Raw genomic sequence first — 17,648 nt, forward strand, 5'->3', positions numbered from 1 at the left:
CCTCCATCCATCCATCCCTCCATCCATCATCCCTCCATCCATCCATCCATCCATCATCCATCCATCCATCCATCCATCATCCATCCATCCATCCATCCATCATCCATCCATCCATCCATCCATCATCCATCCATCCATCCATCATCCATCCACCATCCATCCATCCATCCCTCCATCCATCATCCCTCCATCCATCCATCATCCATCCATCCATCCATCATCCATCATCCATCCATCCATCATCCATCCATCCATCCATCCATCCATCCATCATCCATCCATCATCCATCCACCCATCCATCCATCCATCCACCCATCTTCCATCCATCATCCATCCATCATCCATCCATCAATCCATCCATCCATCCGACTCGTGTGCATTAGTCTGAGCTAAATGGAAACTTGTATCCTGTAAAATAAAGGAATGAGGGAAGTTCGACAGGAATAACAGCGTTTTACAGTTTTTCATGGTTGACGACGCCGTCGTGCAGCAGATGTGAATGTCTGACTGGACCTCACCCTGCTCTTGGCGCATCCTCTCCCGCTCTGCGTAGCCCACGGCTGCCATGTTGAGACGGCTGAGCCACCTGCCGGAACGAAGGAAACGCCGGGCGTGTAAGAGCTTGTTTGTGGCTCTGCTTACGTTGACAAACAATCATTTCAAAATCCATCTCCTAATTTTCACTCTATTCATATCAATTATCTGAAATGATGGTCAAATTGAACCCTTTAAATAAAAAAAAATGTAAGTAGCATGGTTAAGAATAAGCTTTACAGGGAGATGTGTTATTCCCAAATATGATTCTTTGTTAAAAAAACATAATAAAAAAACATAAAACAACTGTATTTATAATGGAAATTATGAGGAAAAAGCTGGTGGGCTGAAATCACGATAATAATGTATTATTATTATTATTATTATTAATATAGGAGTCTCTCTTTTATAAAGAATTCATTTAAATCTATAACATCTCTTATTTTGACATCATTGCTTCAATTATGAGCCCAGTTGTTGGATTTTTCTTGTTTTGCTTTTTCCTTATCCTGGATGAAAACAAACATTTGCTGCTTCGTGGAGCGAGGATGCACTTCTCCGGCCAGCAGGGACTCGTCCCTCTGCATAACCTTTATGTGCGTTCAGCACTTGCTGCTTCACCTGTTCATGTCATCCACTCCATCTGCCGCAAAGTAGAAGCTCTTGACCTTGGGGTGGCACGCTTTGAAAGCACTAGAGAGACACAGAGAGTTATTTTCGCAGGCTCACCTTCATGCATTTACAAGTATATGAGGGGAGTAACACATAAATAAGGAAAAGATCACTCTTTTCTTCAGGCACTTACTATTTCTTTCGACATTCACTGGCCCGGTCGATCTTAAACTCTGGAAGACTGACAAAACCCTCCGCTTTCTCATCCTGGACAGGCAAAGGGAGGGAAGATTTCAAGATGAGCAACACACAGGACCGGGAATAGGGAGTAGGAAAGTAACAAAGGATAATTCACGTTTATTTCTATTCTCTGCCTTCATCCTACAATTATGTCTGCTCTTCTGTCACAGACATTAATAAAATCAAAAATCAATACGAAAGAAGCAAAAAAACAAGAACCTCATAAAAGTTCAGACTGCTAAATTAACTGGAAAAAACCCCCAAGACTATTAAATAAGATTAATTTGATCCCTTCCATCTAAATGACTTGTGATCATAATATTGATTTATTCTGTCGCACAGAACGTTGGCAGGAACAGGAGGATCATGTCAGCATCAATAAATTATGCCTCTGAGTTTTTTTAACTGTCATATTTCTGGGCGCCGAGGCTGAGGAGGACGAGCGGCGGCAGCAGAGCGAGCAGCAACAGCTCCTTGACTTTCTGAATCACTTCTCTTTGTTGTGACATATCGCTCAACTAGCCCTGACTCTCGGTGTCTACGAGAACTCTTGGACGTTTTAATCTCACTAATAGAGTTCATATAAAACAGTGGGTTACGGTGGTCTTTACAAGTAGGCCCAAATTAATCTAATTTAAAATAATGATTTAAATTTATGGTTCAGTTCTGCCATATACTTCTCCTACGAATTATTTTATATATTATATATATATATATATATATAAATATTTATTTATTAAGGGAGTAACGGAACACAAAAATCACAGTTCGGTACGTACGTTGGTTTTGAGGTCATGGTTTGGTTCATTTTTGGTATAGTAAGGTAAAGAAACACGAAACATAAAAATTGCTTTTCATTTAAATTTCAACTTTTGTAAACACCAGTTGATACATGTTTTAATAAAAATAATAGAATGCTGCTTAAATCTATTTTCTAATCCTCCAATAAGTAAGATATTCTCAACTTAATGAAAATATAAAATCTGTGTTCCCAACAATAGTTTCCACTAGCAGTTTAGGGTAAATCTGAACATACAAGATCCTTTGACTGAAAATAGCGCTGCCGACCAGCGAACGGCCATCAAAAGAATGAAAAGAAGAAAGACATAAACTACAGATGCTACTTGCTTTTTTCTCTAATAAAATATACACAACGATTTTAGCGATTGAACTCTATATTGGTGTTTTCTTTTCATGTATTCTGTATTTCATGTATTTTTTTCATGTATTCTGTCACTCCATCAAATGTACTTGTAATAAAAAGTCTCTGCTCCAAATGCTTAAATGATTTGTGATTTGTGATTAGAGATGGGGGTCTGAAAGTAATTGACTTGACTGGATGGAGAAGAACATTTGGTCTATTATACACTTAATGGACACTAATGGTTACATGTTAAATTCTACCCCCCTAAAGTTGAATTTACCAGAATATTTAAAGCATTACCAACAAAATATACATATACTGTATATGTTATATATGATGTGATGCTGCTGTGTTAGGGACATAATTTTTCTTTAGCACGTTATTGTTCACTAATATGCACCAATGTGTAATACTAAAATTTTATTTAGCATGAATTCAACTGTAAAACAAAGACTGAACATTATTGAAACAGATGATGCTATTAAAGGAGTCAGTTACTTTGGCTATAAATGTGGAAAGAACGTAGTAGTCGCTGTGATTAGAATAAGAATTTGCTACGGTCAGGGATTAAATGTTATTTATCCTCAGTGCTATGAATGTTTGTCTCATGTTGATCATATTTGTAGGATTTCAGCTAACAAATCTTTTTTCTGTCAAATGACAGCAATATTTCCATCATAACAAACACAGTTTTGAAAAATTTGATTTTATTTATGTCCTTAAATGTGTAACTAAACTGTCAGGAAGAGGGAAAAAGGGAGGCTTGGCACGTACCTCCTCATTAATGTACCAGTACAGGCAGTTGTCCTTCAGAACAAACCAGTACTTCTTCCACTTCTGGGAGAAGTAGCCTTTGGCGTCCCTCTTCCTCCACAGCCAGCCCTCGCAGTCTCCTCTTCCCAGCGCCTTGCAGGAAACACGCCTCCGACTCAGGGAGGCCAAACTCCGTCCTGGAAGTAGATGGAGGAAATTTGAGGGTGTGTTCATGTCCACAGAGTAGGGATGGGCGGTATGGACTAAAAAATGTATCACATTTGTATCATCATTTCTGGCATTTATCCCGGTTTATGGTAAAAAAATACCAATTCAACTCCACCTTTTTAACTATAAATCTATCACCACATTCAGTCTTTGGAGCCCCCAAAACAAGTTTTCTTAGCTTATAAAATCACAAAGTAGAAAAAAATACAACTTGATAAATAAAGAAACAGGTCAAATAAATAAAAGTTCACTGAAAATAAAATCCAATCAGTGATGACCTCTTCTAATATAAATAAAATGTGCAAATTAACCTGTGGTTGGAACATGCCACAAAATAGATACTATTGCAATTTTTTTTCCTAATAGTCAAACGTTATTTCAAAATGTAACAACCATTTCCTTCTGTTTTTGCAGACTCTGAACATAATAGATGTTTTCTCCTCGTCTCTCTTCTTAAATCCAAACCCGTTCCAGATAACAGAGCTGGAGCCTCGTTTAACAACAAAGCTCCTCGCTCTCAGATCCGCCTTCCGCCATGTTTGTTACACAAAAACATCATCAACGGGAATTTATCGTTTTTACCACAAGATGACAAATTCTTACCATGGGGAATTTTTTTGACGGTATATCGTGAACGGTAAAATATCTCCCATTCCTACCACAGAGAATACACTTTGCTTTTTTTATAATGAAGACAGCTTGACTCCAGTGTCCTTAGCAGGTTACTGGGTCACACTAATACTTCTTGCAGGGCTCACTGGGGCAGTGGCTGTACCTGAGCTTTTGACAGCGCTGCTGCAGTGCAGCAAAAATAGGTGGCGTTTAATATAAATTGACTTTTCTTTCTGGCCTAAAAATGCTCGAACATTTTTCACAGCAGACTCCTCATCAAAGATTACTGGAAGGAACTTGGCTCCCGGTTGAGAACCTCAAAGAAACTTTGCGCTGTGTTAAAAGTCCTTTAGCGAGGATGATTCGATATCATTTACCTCTGCGGTCGTGCATCTTGAAAAGAAAACCCTCCTCTACAGACCCAGATGCTCAATAGCTGAAGCTCCGGCTTCCGACGTGAAAAGGTTTTAAGTCAAGGGATGATTTATCGTCTACTTATCCTGAAAAAGAGCGCTGTATATCGCCTGGAACTGCACAAAAGTCTCCTCAAATGGTTATTTTTCTTGTGCAGCAGCTTCAGGCTTTAAACTAATACAGTCATCAATTTCGTGTTAAAAGCAAACTTTTTCAGTGAAGAATTTTTTATTACATTTGCAAAGTTAGTAATGGGGGGGTAACAATAGTGTCAGGGGTTATCGCACTCATTTAGAAACATCGGTTTAATTGCTGTTAAGAAACAAAGCCATTGACGAATGGTGCAGATGGCGAGTGAATAAAGGGCTATAGAGGGGGAAGAACAAGACCCATCCACACATGTCGAGCCCATAGACGGTACCGTATACACCAATGGATGAAGCATTCAGTCACTGGATGAATCGGTTTCTGAAGGACGGGTTTTGAAGCCCGTTTTCCTGTTTTTCCTGAGCCGACTGTCAATAAACCGTATTATAAATAAATCTATTGCTTCACATAAACTTTCCTGGCACGGTACAAAAGAATTAATCCCCGTCAGAGTTGTCATGGGTGTGAAGTCAAACAATCGAGACCAAAAAGTTAGTTTGAGACCATAAATATGTTTATTTCTGCTTTAACCTCCTGAGACCCTGCGTCCTCATATGAGGACATTACATTTCTGCTGTTCTGCGCCATGATACTTCATTTGTACGAACATTGACCCATTGTCCTCATCCGGGACCCCCGCCTGCACCATTTAGTGGTCTCATAATGAAATTACACTAATTTGGGAAAAAACAAGATGGCTGGGATCACTGTGAAAGTCTTTTATGGCAGCTCCCGACGGTAATATGGACAAAGTAAAAGTCCTAACCTATTTTATGAATGAAACTAGTATATTTATGCACAATAATGTCTGCAGCTTCACATGGCATGCTTTTTTGATATATTTGAGTAATATTAGCAAGCTACAACGTCTGTAAACATGAAGTTCTCGTTTGAGGACATCAGGTCTATCTTCACTGCAAACACGTAAATTCTTTCCAAGAACATTTGTCTTTATTTCTTGCCCAAATGTCAAATTTCTAGTCAAAATAAGTCTCATTACACTTAAAATACTTGTTTTTAGATTTCCATTTTTTTTAAAGCACATTTTCACTAGAAATAAGTAGAATAATCTGCCAGTGGAGCAAGTTTTTATTTCCTTGTAATAGGAAATAAACAATTGAAAATGATATATAAATATAAATGATATAGAGATATAACCTAATACCCATGTTTTTACTCTGTAGCACTTTATTTCATTCAAAATGCTGAGTACATTGCAAATAAAATGTATCATATTTGTATTATTAGAACCTGACCAGGATGTGCACAGACGCAGGGCAGGACCAAGAAAGGGAAATAGAGAAAAAATAAACCCATTGTCCTCATGTGAGGCCATTGGATTTGACATAGTTCAACAGCACATACTGTAGAAAGCAAAAATGTAATTTCAACAAAAAATAGGTCCTACCTATCCCAAATAGTAAGGAGACATAAAAAATGCACATCAAACAAAAGCCCGGGTCTCAGGAGGCTAAAGTTGGACATTTTAACATGGGAGTTAATGGAGATTGATTCGCTTTAGCGCCAGCCTCTAGTGGCCAGTCGAGGAACGGAACCTCGTTCCGCATGAGTGTCAATGTGGAAGTAAGATGGTTGGCTCTAAGTTGAGCCTCGTTAGAGCCTGGTGGAAGGATAATACGAAGAAAAAAGTTCATCTCAGCCCATTTTGAAGAAGAAAAATGAATGTAAACCTTTAACAGATCTTAGAATAAAAGTTCTGATTGCACAAAAACGGTGAATCGAAACAATCCTTCTGCACAAGCTGCATGAGCATGAACTGATTACAAAACGGAATAACTGGATCATTAACAGATCCACTTTGAGCTCCAGTCATATCATCATTTCATTGTTTTCCTGCCTCTGCAGGAACATCAATAAATTATCCAACAAATGTCAAGAAACAACTAAATGAATATAATACTTGCAACCTATTCAGGCTTTTCCTTTTTGAGAGGTTGTCACAACAGATCCCCATCTCCTCCTCTGATTGGGCGAATGCCCTTCCTGACACTTTACCCAGGCCGGGGACTGTTTATAACGTTTTAATGTCTAGTAAAGCCGCTGAAGCGCCCCCTCCTCCAGCTGCAGTAGCATAAAAAACTCCAGCAGCGACAGAGAAACGTGTCACCGCGGGAACAACCAGGTTTTATTGGTGTTTGTCAGTGCTATGTTTTATTCAGTGGCGACTGCATAAAGCAGTCAGTGACCAGAAACATCAGGGACTTGTTCCTGACCGAGGGCTGAGGGGACCGAGACGGAGGGAAGGGACCGTCTTCACATTTCAGAGAGCTGTTGTGTTTAGTGAAACACACAATCCGGGGGGAATACTGCACCTCTGAGGGTTCATGTGGAAGCAGAAATGTAGAGTGGAGATTGAATGACTCAGATGAGTGCATCTTTATACCGCAATATTTGTGTAAACGTGGTGAATAAAGCTCAGCGGAGCAAGAATATTGGCATAGCAATCCCAAAAAGCTGAAGCCAAGAAGAGGACACCTGGTAGAGTTTTTTTGGAGTATCAGTATGTATATATCTCTTTTAATTGGTTTAAATCAGATTGGTAAAGGGACGCAGTCATGCTCGTCCCAGAAACTCAGTTATCAGCAGCGAATCAGCGATCAGTATCATGACGTACTCGTATGTTGTTTTTTTTTATCTAATGTGATTGGATAATTCATTCCCCGTCTTTTTCAGAAAATCAAACTGAACTACACAAACCAGAATTTTATGTTTGTTTTAAAGCAGCACAACGGAACTTTCAGCTTTGTTGAGTTTGGCGCCTCCTTTGGACAAAAATCGGTAGTGCTTTACCAGAAAGAACACTCCATTTCCCATGAGCACCAGCGCGTACTGCCGGAACACCCCCGTCCCCGCCGCTGCATTTGTTTTGATGAGAGAAGACGGGACGGACTTTCAAAATGACTTTCCTGTTTTCAGCGGTCGTTTGCAGGATGGATAATGAAGAGGTAATGTATCTATTTTTGGCTAAACAATATAATATGACGATGTTGAAAAACACTAATTTCAAATTGGTTTTATTACGTTGTTTCAGCGAGATAATGCGCCCTACAAACTCATACGCTCTGCACCTTTTTCCTGTCACGTTTTTTAGAGGGACTTCGTCATAAATTAGTAGTCCAACATACTTACTGACAAAATAAAAAAATACTTTATAACCTGTGAATAACTGAATGCCCATTCCTTATATTTTGCAGATCAGCCCTGCACAATTTTACAGTTCTCAGGAAAAATACTAGAAATGTTCTATACATTTTCTTCGCATTGCATTATTTCCTCTAGTGCTGTAATTCTATTCAATTGTATTATTATTTTATAAAGCTTCCTCATTGCGAATTACACATTTTTATGATCACTATTATTTCTCTGTCTGTTGTTGATATTGTCAGTAATTTTAGAATTACCAAAACCCAAGACGAATCCCCAGTATGTGAAAACATTCTAATTTTGATTCTTATTGATCATAGAATTCTACATTTACATTTGTATCATAACAATTCTGTCTCTTGTTTTATCAGGAATCTGCTGTTCGTGAGAACACCTCTACCTCTGCATCATCAGAGTTTGAACCCCCACAAAGACAGAACCGACACGCAGCATCATATATATATATATGCATATATATACATATCGCCAGTTTGTGCTCTGGCAGCATGATGTTTGGAAAATAAGAGACACCTTTCCAGACCCAATGGGACAGTACACTGGTTTCAGGGCTCGCCGTCTTCTGTAGAATGGAACCTTTATGAGGATTACTGCAAATATTTTGATATTGTTTTTTTTTTGTTCCATTTTTTCCTGTACAGTTGTCTTTATGTGTTTAAAATAAAGACATTTGTGCAAAACAAGACAGACTTTTATTTACACACCTTTCAGAAAATAGAACATTCTTGAACTTTGTCATTTGCATAGTGACAGCAGTTATCCCATACATTATTATAAACAATAAGTAATCTGTATCACAGTAGCAGTAATGAACAACTGTATGACAGGATAAATTACTGTGAATAAAGTAAACAAGTGTAAATAGAGTAGTAGAAAAATAAACTAAAAATAATGAACTGATAATAAAAACTGAACTATGAAACAGTGTAAGAAGTTACTGTAAATAAATACAATGACTATAGTAGCAGTAGCATCTTGTGTCCATCCATGTTTCGTGCTGGGAGAGTCCGCGTGTGATTCACTGCTGGAGTGCAGGAGAACCTTCCCTGCATGAGGATGTGATTCTGGAAGTTTTCCAGATCTGATGTAGTCCTGCAGAGTGTGAGAATAAAGATACAAAAACATTATGTCTTTCTGATAATTACTGACCTATAAATCATTCAACATATTTTGTTGATCACAAGTTTGAATTTTTTTCTTAGTTGAAGTCACTGTAATTATGCAGAAAGTAAAAGCAAGTAATGTATAGCTATAGAAAAATTAGAGAAATGTATATATTTATACACTCACAAGATAAAACGACACATTATAAACACCATAAGGTTTCTTTTACTACTCTTGTTATTATTTTAATATAATTCCAACAAAGTAGATTTATTTTATATGGTTATATGGTGTTTATATTGTATTTTTTTCATCTGGAAGTGTATACTTTGCCTATATATTTCATTTTTACATCACTATATCTACAAATGTGTTGCTTTTACCATCAGTGTATAAGTATCTGTATATACAGACCTGAAGAGTCAAAAGGTTTACATAGATATTGACATTTGATACAGTAGCAACACTTACACCAGCTGTAGTAGTTTCAGGATAATTGTTTTTGTAAAACACACTGACATAGGTGTTGACAAAAGTGCATACCTGAAGGTGATGAACGTCTTTACATCCTTCAACCATCTCGTCCAAGACGACGGCGCTGCAAGGGCTTGTAGCGAGTGAACGCCGGGCCAATGTTTATTCTCCACCGGGCATTTAGCTTGTTACTCTCCCGCTTTCTTTTTTTCGCCTCCTCCGCTCCGTTAAAACTTTTATTTTCTTCGTTTTTTCGCTGCTTCGGCCATGATACCAGCTCCTCGTTTAGCTCAACACCAGCTTCTGCTGAGCTCAGCCTCTGCGCTCCGAGCCCCGCCCATTTTTGTCTCGACTACGAATCGGGAAGGAGGGGGAAGTGACATGTGTGCCGTAAAGCCGGGCATACACTGTGCGATTATCGGCTCGTTTTGAGCCGATTTTCCAGTCGTGCGACTTTTTTTTGATCGGGCCGATTTCTACCCAATCGTTGCTCGTGCCTCGTGCAGTGTACGTGGGGTAACGACGAGAGATTAACACCTCACGACGAGCTCCCGATCACAAATCGTGAGGTCGCAAGAAAATCCAGCATGTTTGAAATTCTCGTGAGGTACCGCACAGTTGAAGCAGTGCTGCGACCCGATTTGCCTCATCCTTTTGCAGAGAGCATGCGCAATCTCTGATGTCACGTCAAAAACTATTATTTGTAGTTTAAGGGCCAAATCCACAAAAGGATTGCGTGGCTTTTGCGGCCGCTAAACCGGTGCAAATGAGACAAAAAGAGAGCGTCTAATTCACAAAGCACCCGCAAAGGGGGAATTGCTCCACAAACTGCGCTGCCAAGCAAATAGTGGCAGTCTGCGCCTGTGCCATTTGCATGCATGCAAATTAGGTAATATTCATACATTCGGCGCAAAATTGCCCCCTTTCTATGCAAATAAGCCTCATTGCAAAAAGCGCCTAATTCATAAAGGCCAGGGCTATTTGCCACACGCAAAAATAGTGGAGCAAATACCGTCTTTCAGAAGCGTGTATTGAACTGCGCGCAAACTCCTCATTCCCCGTCTGTCTCTGTTTCTCTCTCTCTCAATGTCATTCAAGCCTGTGTGATACTGAATGATATTAAGGGTGAAATCTATAGTCAGACATGACTGTACACACTCAGATCAAGTGGGGTTGTGGACTTATCTCGGATTTAAAAATAAAAATAACAGGAGCTCAGGATTCATCCATGTACAGTAAGGGGCTGCTTTATTACAAACAATTCCACCATATAAACATATAAATCTAGAATGTGTGTGTTTAACAGCTTAATAATGTCATCACATAGCCTATCACAACATATATCAGACTTATAATAAAATAGAGCTGATCGTGTCCCTGTGAAGCTCAGCGTCAGTCAGGACTCTCAGCTGCTGCTGGAGATGCAGCCGCTGGACGGGTGGGCTGCCACCCGTCCCTTGAAATACGGAATTGTTACGTAATTGGGAATTAGAATTCATATAAAACAGTTTATTCCGTATTTCACAATCGTCCCATGCGCGTCTGTCACATACGCACTAGTTAAGCCTAATTATGCTTAAATAATGGTCCGCGTTAAATCGACGCAGAGACTACGCCGTATGGTACGCGGCGACGCGCACTGTACGGTGCGCCAGCCCATACAGTGCTCTGCGTCGATTTAACGCGGAACCATAAATCATCCTTGAGCAGCACGAAGGGAGGAGGGAGGAGGGGGAGCGGGGCTCTTCGCAGTGTCCTGATGATTTGTAATACAGGCTGAGCCTACCGTTAGTTCTTAAACTGTAAAAAAGCTGGGGGGGGACTAAAACATGAGTTTGAAAAGTGGGGGGGCATGTCCCCCCTGTTCCCAGTGGAAATTGCGCCCTTGCGCCTCACAGCGTTTTATTTTCACTCGCTTTATTTTTTATTTCTGCAGTTTTCATTGTGGACCAATGTGTGTGCAGAAATATGGAGAACACTTGAAACAGCTCCGCTCACAGACAAGGGCAAATTGCACTCAGCCGCAAAACTTTATGGGCGTGTTTGCTCCGGTATATCATTAGAGCAAAATCTTTTGTGAATAGGACCTTAAAGCAGGGCAAATTGCGGGCGCTAATGCAGCGCAATTCACAGAGCTATTTGCGGGCGCAATCTGTTCTTTGTGGATTTACCCCTAAGTGTTGCAAATTCACATTACAAATCATGTTTTAATAGCAAAAAAATACCGCATTTCCACGTAAGGTGCGGGTCGCCGCGTACCCTGCGCCGTAGGCTCTGCGTTGGTGTAACGCGGAACCATAAATCAGCCTTCAGTGTGTGCGCTGTCTGCTGTTGGGAAAACCTCTTTTTTCTCTTCTCACTTTGCTGGGACGCCGGTCCCTCCGCCGAGACACAACTTTTGCGGTTTGCGTTCTTTGTTGTGTCTAAAAATGATGCGCAGTGCCCACCCAATCAGAAACGGTACAGATATTTTGGGATTGTTTTAATATATATATATACAAAATTTAAATTATAAAAAACTAAAGGATCCCCATAACCTTTGATCAGGTGGGCAGCCAGGACGCACGTTTGGGTGGGAACAGCCCACCCCTGCCCCAGAACCAGCCTAGAGTTCCAGTACACAGAGGTCCGACGGGAGGATTATGAACGTATAGTGTGAGCAGACGGGTTGCATCCGAGCATTGGCTCGTACAGTGTGAGAACATAAATCGTGGGTTCTGAACTTTTGAACTCCGCGATCTAGTCGTGCAGTGTGAGATGGGGCAGTCTCATACGATTCAAAATATCGCACAGTGTATTCCCGGCTTAAAGCAGTCAAAGTCGTAAAATTTGTAGTTTTTTAGTGTGGCAGGGTTCCTACCATGCTCCTCAAAGTTACATAGTGCCAGTGAAAGCGATACAGACCCCTCAGATCATGACAGAGGTTCATTAAACCTGTTGGAAGTTGATGTACCATCACAATGACTCTGGAAATATGATATTAAGGTGGAAAAGTTACGTAGTGTCGCTTTAAATAGGTTAAATAACACTTGCTTTTGAAATATTTCTTGATCAAATATCTGAAAGAAAGGAACGTTATCTTTTCAAATTATATAAATTCCAGACAGAACAACGGAAATGTTCATGTTTTTCTTCTCTCTAAAGTGTAAAATAAACTGAGCTCAAACCAGGAAAAATAACAGTGGACTTGTTGAAATGTTAAACCCTTACTTTATGTCCAGTTTTATTTTTCCACTGCAGAAGAACTGAACTGCTTCACTAAAACTTATGACCAATATTGTTGGATGGTTACTTTTTTCAAAATTAAAGGACTAAAATATTATTTTCTACCTTTCTTTTTTCCCCATTGTACCAAGCTTGTACCTAACCGTGACTTCTGTGTACCGTTACACCACTATGTATGCCAGGGTAAACTTCGCCCCCCCCCAAACTTTTTTAGCCCGAGCCGCTGCTGCTGGAGGATATGCAGACGTGCATGACGTCCCTCCTCAAATATCACCGCGAACAAACGACCCCTATGTGTAAACTAAGCTCAGCCCACAACCAGTCAGCTGATTCACGTCTAGACATCACCTGTGCCGGCCACCAATCAAAAGATCAAACCCCTAATTATACATCTTTTTTAATTTTAAGTATGGAAGTCAGTGGAGACTGACTCACTGTTGGAGCCAGCCCTGGTGGCCAGTTGAGGAACTGCAACGTGTCTGGGGTGGTACCGTATTTTCTGCACTATAAGACGAAACTAAAAGCCTTATAATATATTATAATTATAATAATAATGGCAACTCTGACGAGACGGAGCCGGGACACTCGCCCAGCTGTTCCATTACGACAGAAGAAGAAGTTTCGAGGGATTCGGGGATGAACTGGAAAAGTTTCCCTCCGCGTTTGTTTTGGGAGTGAACGAAGTTTTAAGAAAGCTGATTTTTATTTTGTTAATAAAGTTTGACTTACGGTGCTTTTATTCTTGTTTTTTTTGCATTTCCTGTAGCATTTTGTAGCATTTCCTGTAGCGCAGCTCCATCAGGTAGATAGGTAGCTCAACCACTATAGTACGGTATCTTACCGTATAATCCGTGGGCCTTATATATGAAAGGAAATCTAAATTAGGCCATTTATTGAAGGTGCGTCTTATAATACGATGCAGTTTATTATGCAGAAAATACGGTAAGTTGAAATGTTGGTGATTGAGACATGATTTGGTGGTGATTGACATTTTTTTCCTTTTTTTCTCTGTTGTTCACAAGATTGCAAGTAAAGTTAAATTTACCTTCAACAACTTAAACATGTAGATGGTTCCAATTATTATTGGAGCAGCTGCTTGCAGTCGCAATAAAAGCTTCAAAATGTGTCAACTTTTCTGATGAATTGATTTCCTTAAACAATAAAATTCTGCAGCAGCGACTCTCATATTTGTTCCTACGGAAGAGTATTAGGGCCACTTAAAAAAAATAAAAAGAATTCTGAGAAAAAAGTCAGAATTCTGACTTTAATCTCAGAATTCTGAGAAAAAAGTCAGAATTCTGAGAAAAAAGTCAGAATTTTTCTCAGAATTCTGACTTTAATCTGTTAGGATTTCATGAAATTATTGAAGCTCAAAACTGTCTAGGCTCTCTCTTCAAAGTAATCTCATTCTGATTAAGAGCCAAGGGTAGACAAAAATTTGATTAGAAGTTAAATACAAATACACATTGTTGGAGAGGAGACGGGGGAAAGGTGACACCTTAAGGTGATTTCCCCTTGATAGCAATACACATACAATTTGTTGAGAGAGGACAATGGGCAGAAACAGATGTTTAGCATTGGGGGGTCTGGTCTGCGGTCTGTTTGACACCTCAGATGGGAGACAGTAAAGGAAATGTAGAGCTGGAAGTGACACGTCTCTTAGGCTCAACCAATGAAAATCATTTGCAAAGAACACCCTCCTTTTCAGTATAAAAAAGACTGGACTCATGAAAACGGGGTGCATTTCTTTCCTACCCATGAGAGAAGTGTACCTCCGGCCGGAGACAAATGTACCTCCGGCCGGAAAAACCTTGTGCTTGACATCATTAAAAGTTGTATTAACCTGTGATTTTATTCCACTAGTCTTTCTTGGTTCTCCAGACAAACGAACGCAGTATCTTTCAAATCTCAGAATTCTGAGAAAAAAGTCAGAATTCTAGGCCACTAAAAAAAAGATAATAATAATTCTGAGAAAAAAGTCAGAATTCTGAGAAAAAAGTCAGAATCCATCAATTATCTATACCAGTGACGTGCGGTCAGAGGAGGCAGGGGAGGCTGTGCCTCCCCTGCCATCATGGAAAGAAAGAAGTGTAAAATGAAAAAAATATATATTTTTTTTTATATTTATCAATTGATTTGTACTATAAAGTAATTTTCCATTTAACTTCACCATTTTTAGATAATTTTTTTCCTTAAAATCCCGAATTTTCACATTTGCCGTTCAAATGCTGAGAAGATACGGGCGGTGAGGCAGCGCAGCGCTGAGCCTCCCCTTGTGTGCTGCCATGTCATGTACTGAGACCAGATCGCTGTCTCTTTGTATGTCATTATTAAAATTTTCAAACACGTTTGCTATATGAAATAGGTTTCCATAGTTAAGCTGATTTATGTAATGAACAGCAACTATATGTGTGTAATGTGTTTCTTATTTAACCTTTATTTTACCAGGAAAATCCCTTGAGACTGAATCTCTTTTACGAGGGAGACCTGGCCAAGAGGCTTAACTGGTGCAACAACAATAAAATCATAGAAATTCTTGTGCCGGCGCAATCATAAAACAGCTGAAAATAGGCACGGGGGAGGCACGCACTTCTCCTGCCTCACGGTAGGGGGCGCTGGTGAACTCGGGGATTCTTCTTGCGCGACTCTTGCTGCAGAATAAGTGACAAGCAGAAGTTTACAGTTATCCGTTATCTTCTCGCCTGGTCTTACTTTCAGAATGGAGGATTACATTTCTAAATTGAAGGGATTTTCCAATTTGGATTTTCAATCGAAGCAGGAGGTAATACTTAGGGGAAGACCAACGCCGGAGCTAAAATGTTTGCTCCATCGAGACAGAGAGGCTTTTAAAGATGTAGGAAGATAAGGAAGCGTTCTACAATCAGGTCATCGCTGCTTTTGTTCAGAAGGAGCGGCGCATGGACTTCATTTATAAGTAAAGGTAAGACCATAATAACTTTTTTTTAATTAAATGTGCTTTTTGTGCGCTACAGGTTGTATGTGTAAAGCATTTGTATGTGAATGACGATAGGAGGTTTGCAGTGGCGAAACTTTTTTTTGTGTTTACATCAATGTTATGGGCTGGTTATAAAGATATATCTAGTTTAAATAAAAATTTAAATTTATAGATGATCTCGGATGATGCCGGTGTAGTGCGCATGTGTAACCCATATTTACGTAGAGGAAGAGTTGGCGAGTGAGGAGAGGAAAGGAGTTAAAGCAAAATGCTTCACAGAGCAGAGCAGCTGAGCAGAAGCACCTGAGCAGAAGCACCTGAGCAGAGCAGCTGAGCAGAAGCACCTGAGCAGAGCAGCTGAGCAGAAGCACCTGAGCAGAGCACCTGAGCAGAGCACCTGAGCAGAGCTAAGGTTTCCACCACCGGGCCAGCAGCAGCAGCAGCGGCGGCTTTCTCCACCGAGGCAGCGGCTAACACAACCGGGGCAGCAGCGGCGGCGGCGGTTTCCACCACCGAGGCAGCAGCAGCGGCGGCGGCGGCGGCTAACACTACCGGGCCAGCAGCCGCAGCAGCGGCGGCGGCGGCTTCCACCACCGGGCAGCGGCGGCGGCGGCTACCATCAACTCCAAGCAGAGCAGAAACGCCTGCCCGTGGAGCATCCGGCTGATCGGGGAATAACAACACTGCGTTCCAGAAAAGGAGCCAGAGCGATCTCAACCTACAATCAGTCCCCCATTCTATTGGGGGCTGCGGGTACGTCTCGCTCTGTTGATGCTACATCTCATCCGTTAGCTTGCTAACGCTGCGCATCTGGAACGTGGGGAGCTGTGTGTTGTTTAGCCTACTTGGGCAGTCTAACCAGCCGAGCTCTTTTCCCCAGAAACGCCTGCCCGGACCAAAGCCATCCACCACCAGGCCGAGCCCAGGCTCCTTCAACCTCCACCACCAGGCCGGAGCCCAGGCTCCTTCAGCCTCCACCACCAGGCCGAGCCCAGGCTCCTTCAACCTCCACCACCAGGCCGGAGCCCAGGCTCCTTCAACCTCCACCACCAGGCCCAAGCACCAGCAGCAGCCAGCTCCACCAGGCTCCAGGCCCTGGCATCAGGCCAAGCCAAGAAAATGGGTCCAAAGCAACAAAAAAACTATGATGAGGAGAACGTTTCTCTCACTCAGGTAAATGAACTGTTAAATCACCAGAAAGAAATGTTCACTGCTCTTTTACAACAGCAGCAAGACATCTTTAAGAACCTTGTCAAGGTAATCATGGAGTCAACTAACTCTAGATTGGATACAATAACTAAAGATGTGCAGGATTTGAAGACAAGCATACAGTACACACAGAAGGATGTGGATGAACTTAAAATCTCCCAAGCTAGACAGTCAGAGCACCACAACACAACTCAAGCAGACGTCATGAAGTTGTGTGAGAGCCTTCAGGTCATTTTAGACAAACACGAGTACCTGGAGGGTCAATCTAGGAGAAACAACATTGTCATTGATGGTATACCTGAATCCACAGGGGAAACCTGGACAGACTCAGAGGTGAAAGTGAAAGACATGCTATTGCAGAAGTTACAACTACAAGGGGAGATTGAGGTAGAACGTGCACACCGCACAGGGAAACCTGATGTGATGAGAGACAGACCGAGATCTATTGTTGTTAAGTTCCTGCGCTACAAAGATAAAACTGCGGTTCTACAAAGAGCCAAACACTTGAAAGGCACCAAGATCTTCATAAATGAGGACTATACTGAAGCTGTAAGGCTGAAACGAAAAGAACTGATGCCAAAACTGAAGGCCGCACGTGAAAAAGGAGACATTGCCTATCTCAGACACGACAGGTTGATTATCCACCCTCGCACTAGCACTCCTAACTAAGATCTCTTTCTACAACCCATGACAAATATAATCACGTCACAACATAAAAAAGTTAAGAATGGTTTAAGTATTGCTCATATTAACATAAATAGTCTCAGAAACAAAATTAATGAAATAACTGAACTACTATTTGAACATAACTT

General features: G+C 40.8%; 1 protein-coding gene across 1 annotated transcript in view; it reads right to left on the reverse strand.

The window, feature by feature from the left end:
• cnksr2a (connector enhancer of kinase suppressor of Ras 2a) overlaps window positions 1–17,648 on the reverse strand; it is a 119,140-nt gene that overhangs the window by 21,478 nt on the left and 80,014 nt on the right. Inside the window, exons 15-20 of the mRNA XM_061713574.1 lie at window positions 16,473–16,722; window positions 15,972–16,271; window positions 3,306–3,481; window positions 1,341–1,414; window positions 1,157–1,228; window positions 520–587 (exon numbers count right to left, since the gene is read on the reverse strand). Coding sequence (XP_061569558.1) covers window positions 520–587; window positions 1,157–1,228; window positions 1,341–1,414; window positions 3,306–3,481; window positions 15,972–16,271; window positions 16,473–16,722 — 940 coding nt within the window. The remainder of the gene's footprint in view (window positions 1–519; window positions 588–1,156; window positions 1,229–1,340; window positions 1,415–3,305; window positions 3,482–15,971; window positions 16,272–16,472; window positions 16,723–17,648) is intronic.

This window comes from Cololabis saira, chromosome 22 (assembly GCF_033807715.1).
Source record: "Cololabis saira isolate AMF1-May2022 chromosome 22, fColSai1.1, whole genome shotgun sequence".
Classification (NCBI taxonomy): Eukaryota; Metazoa; Chordata; class Actinopteri; order Beloniformes; family Belonidae; genus Cololabis; species Cololabis saira.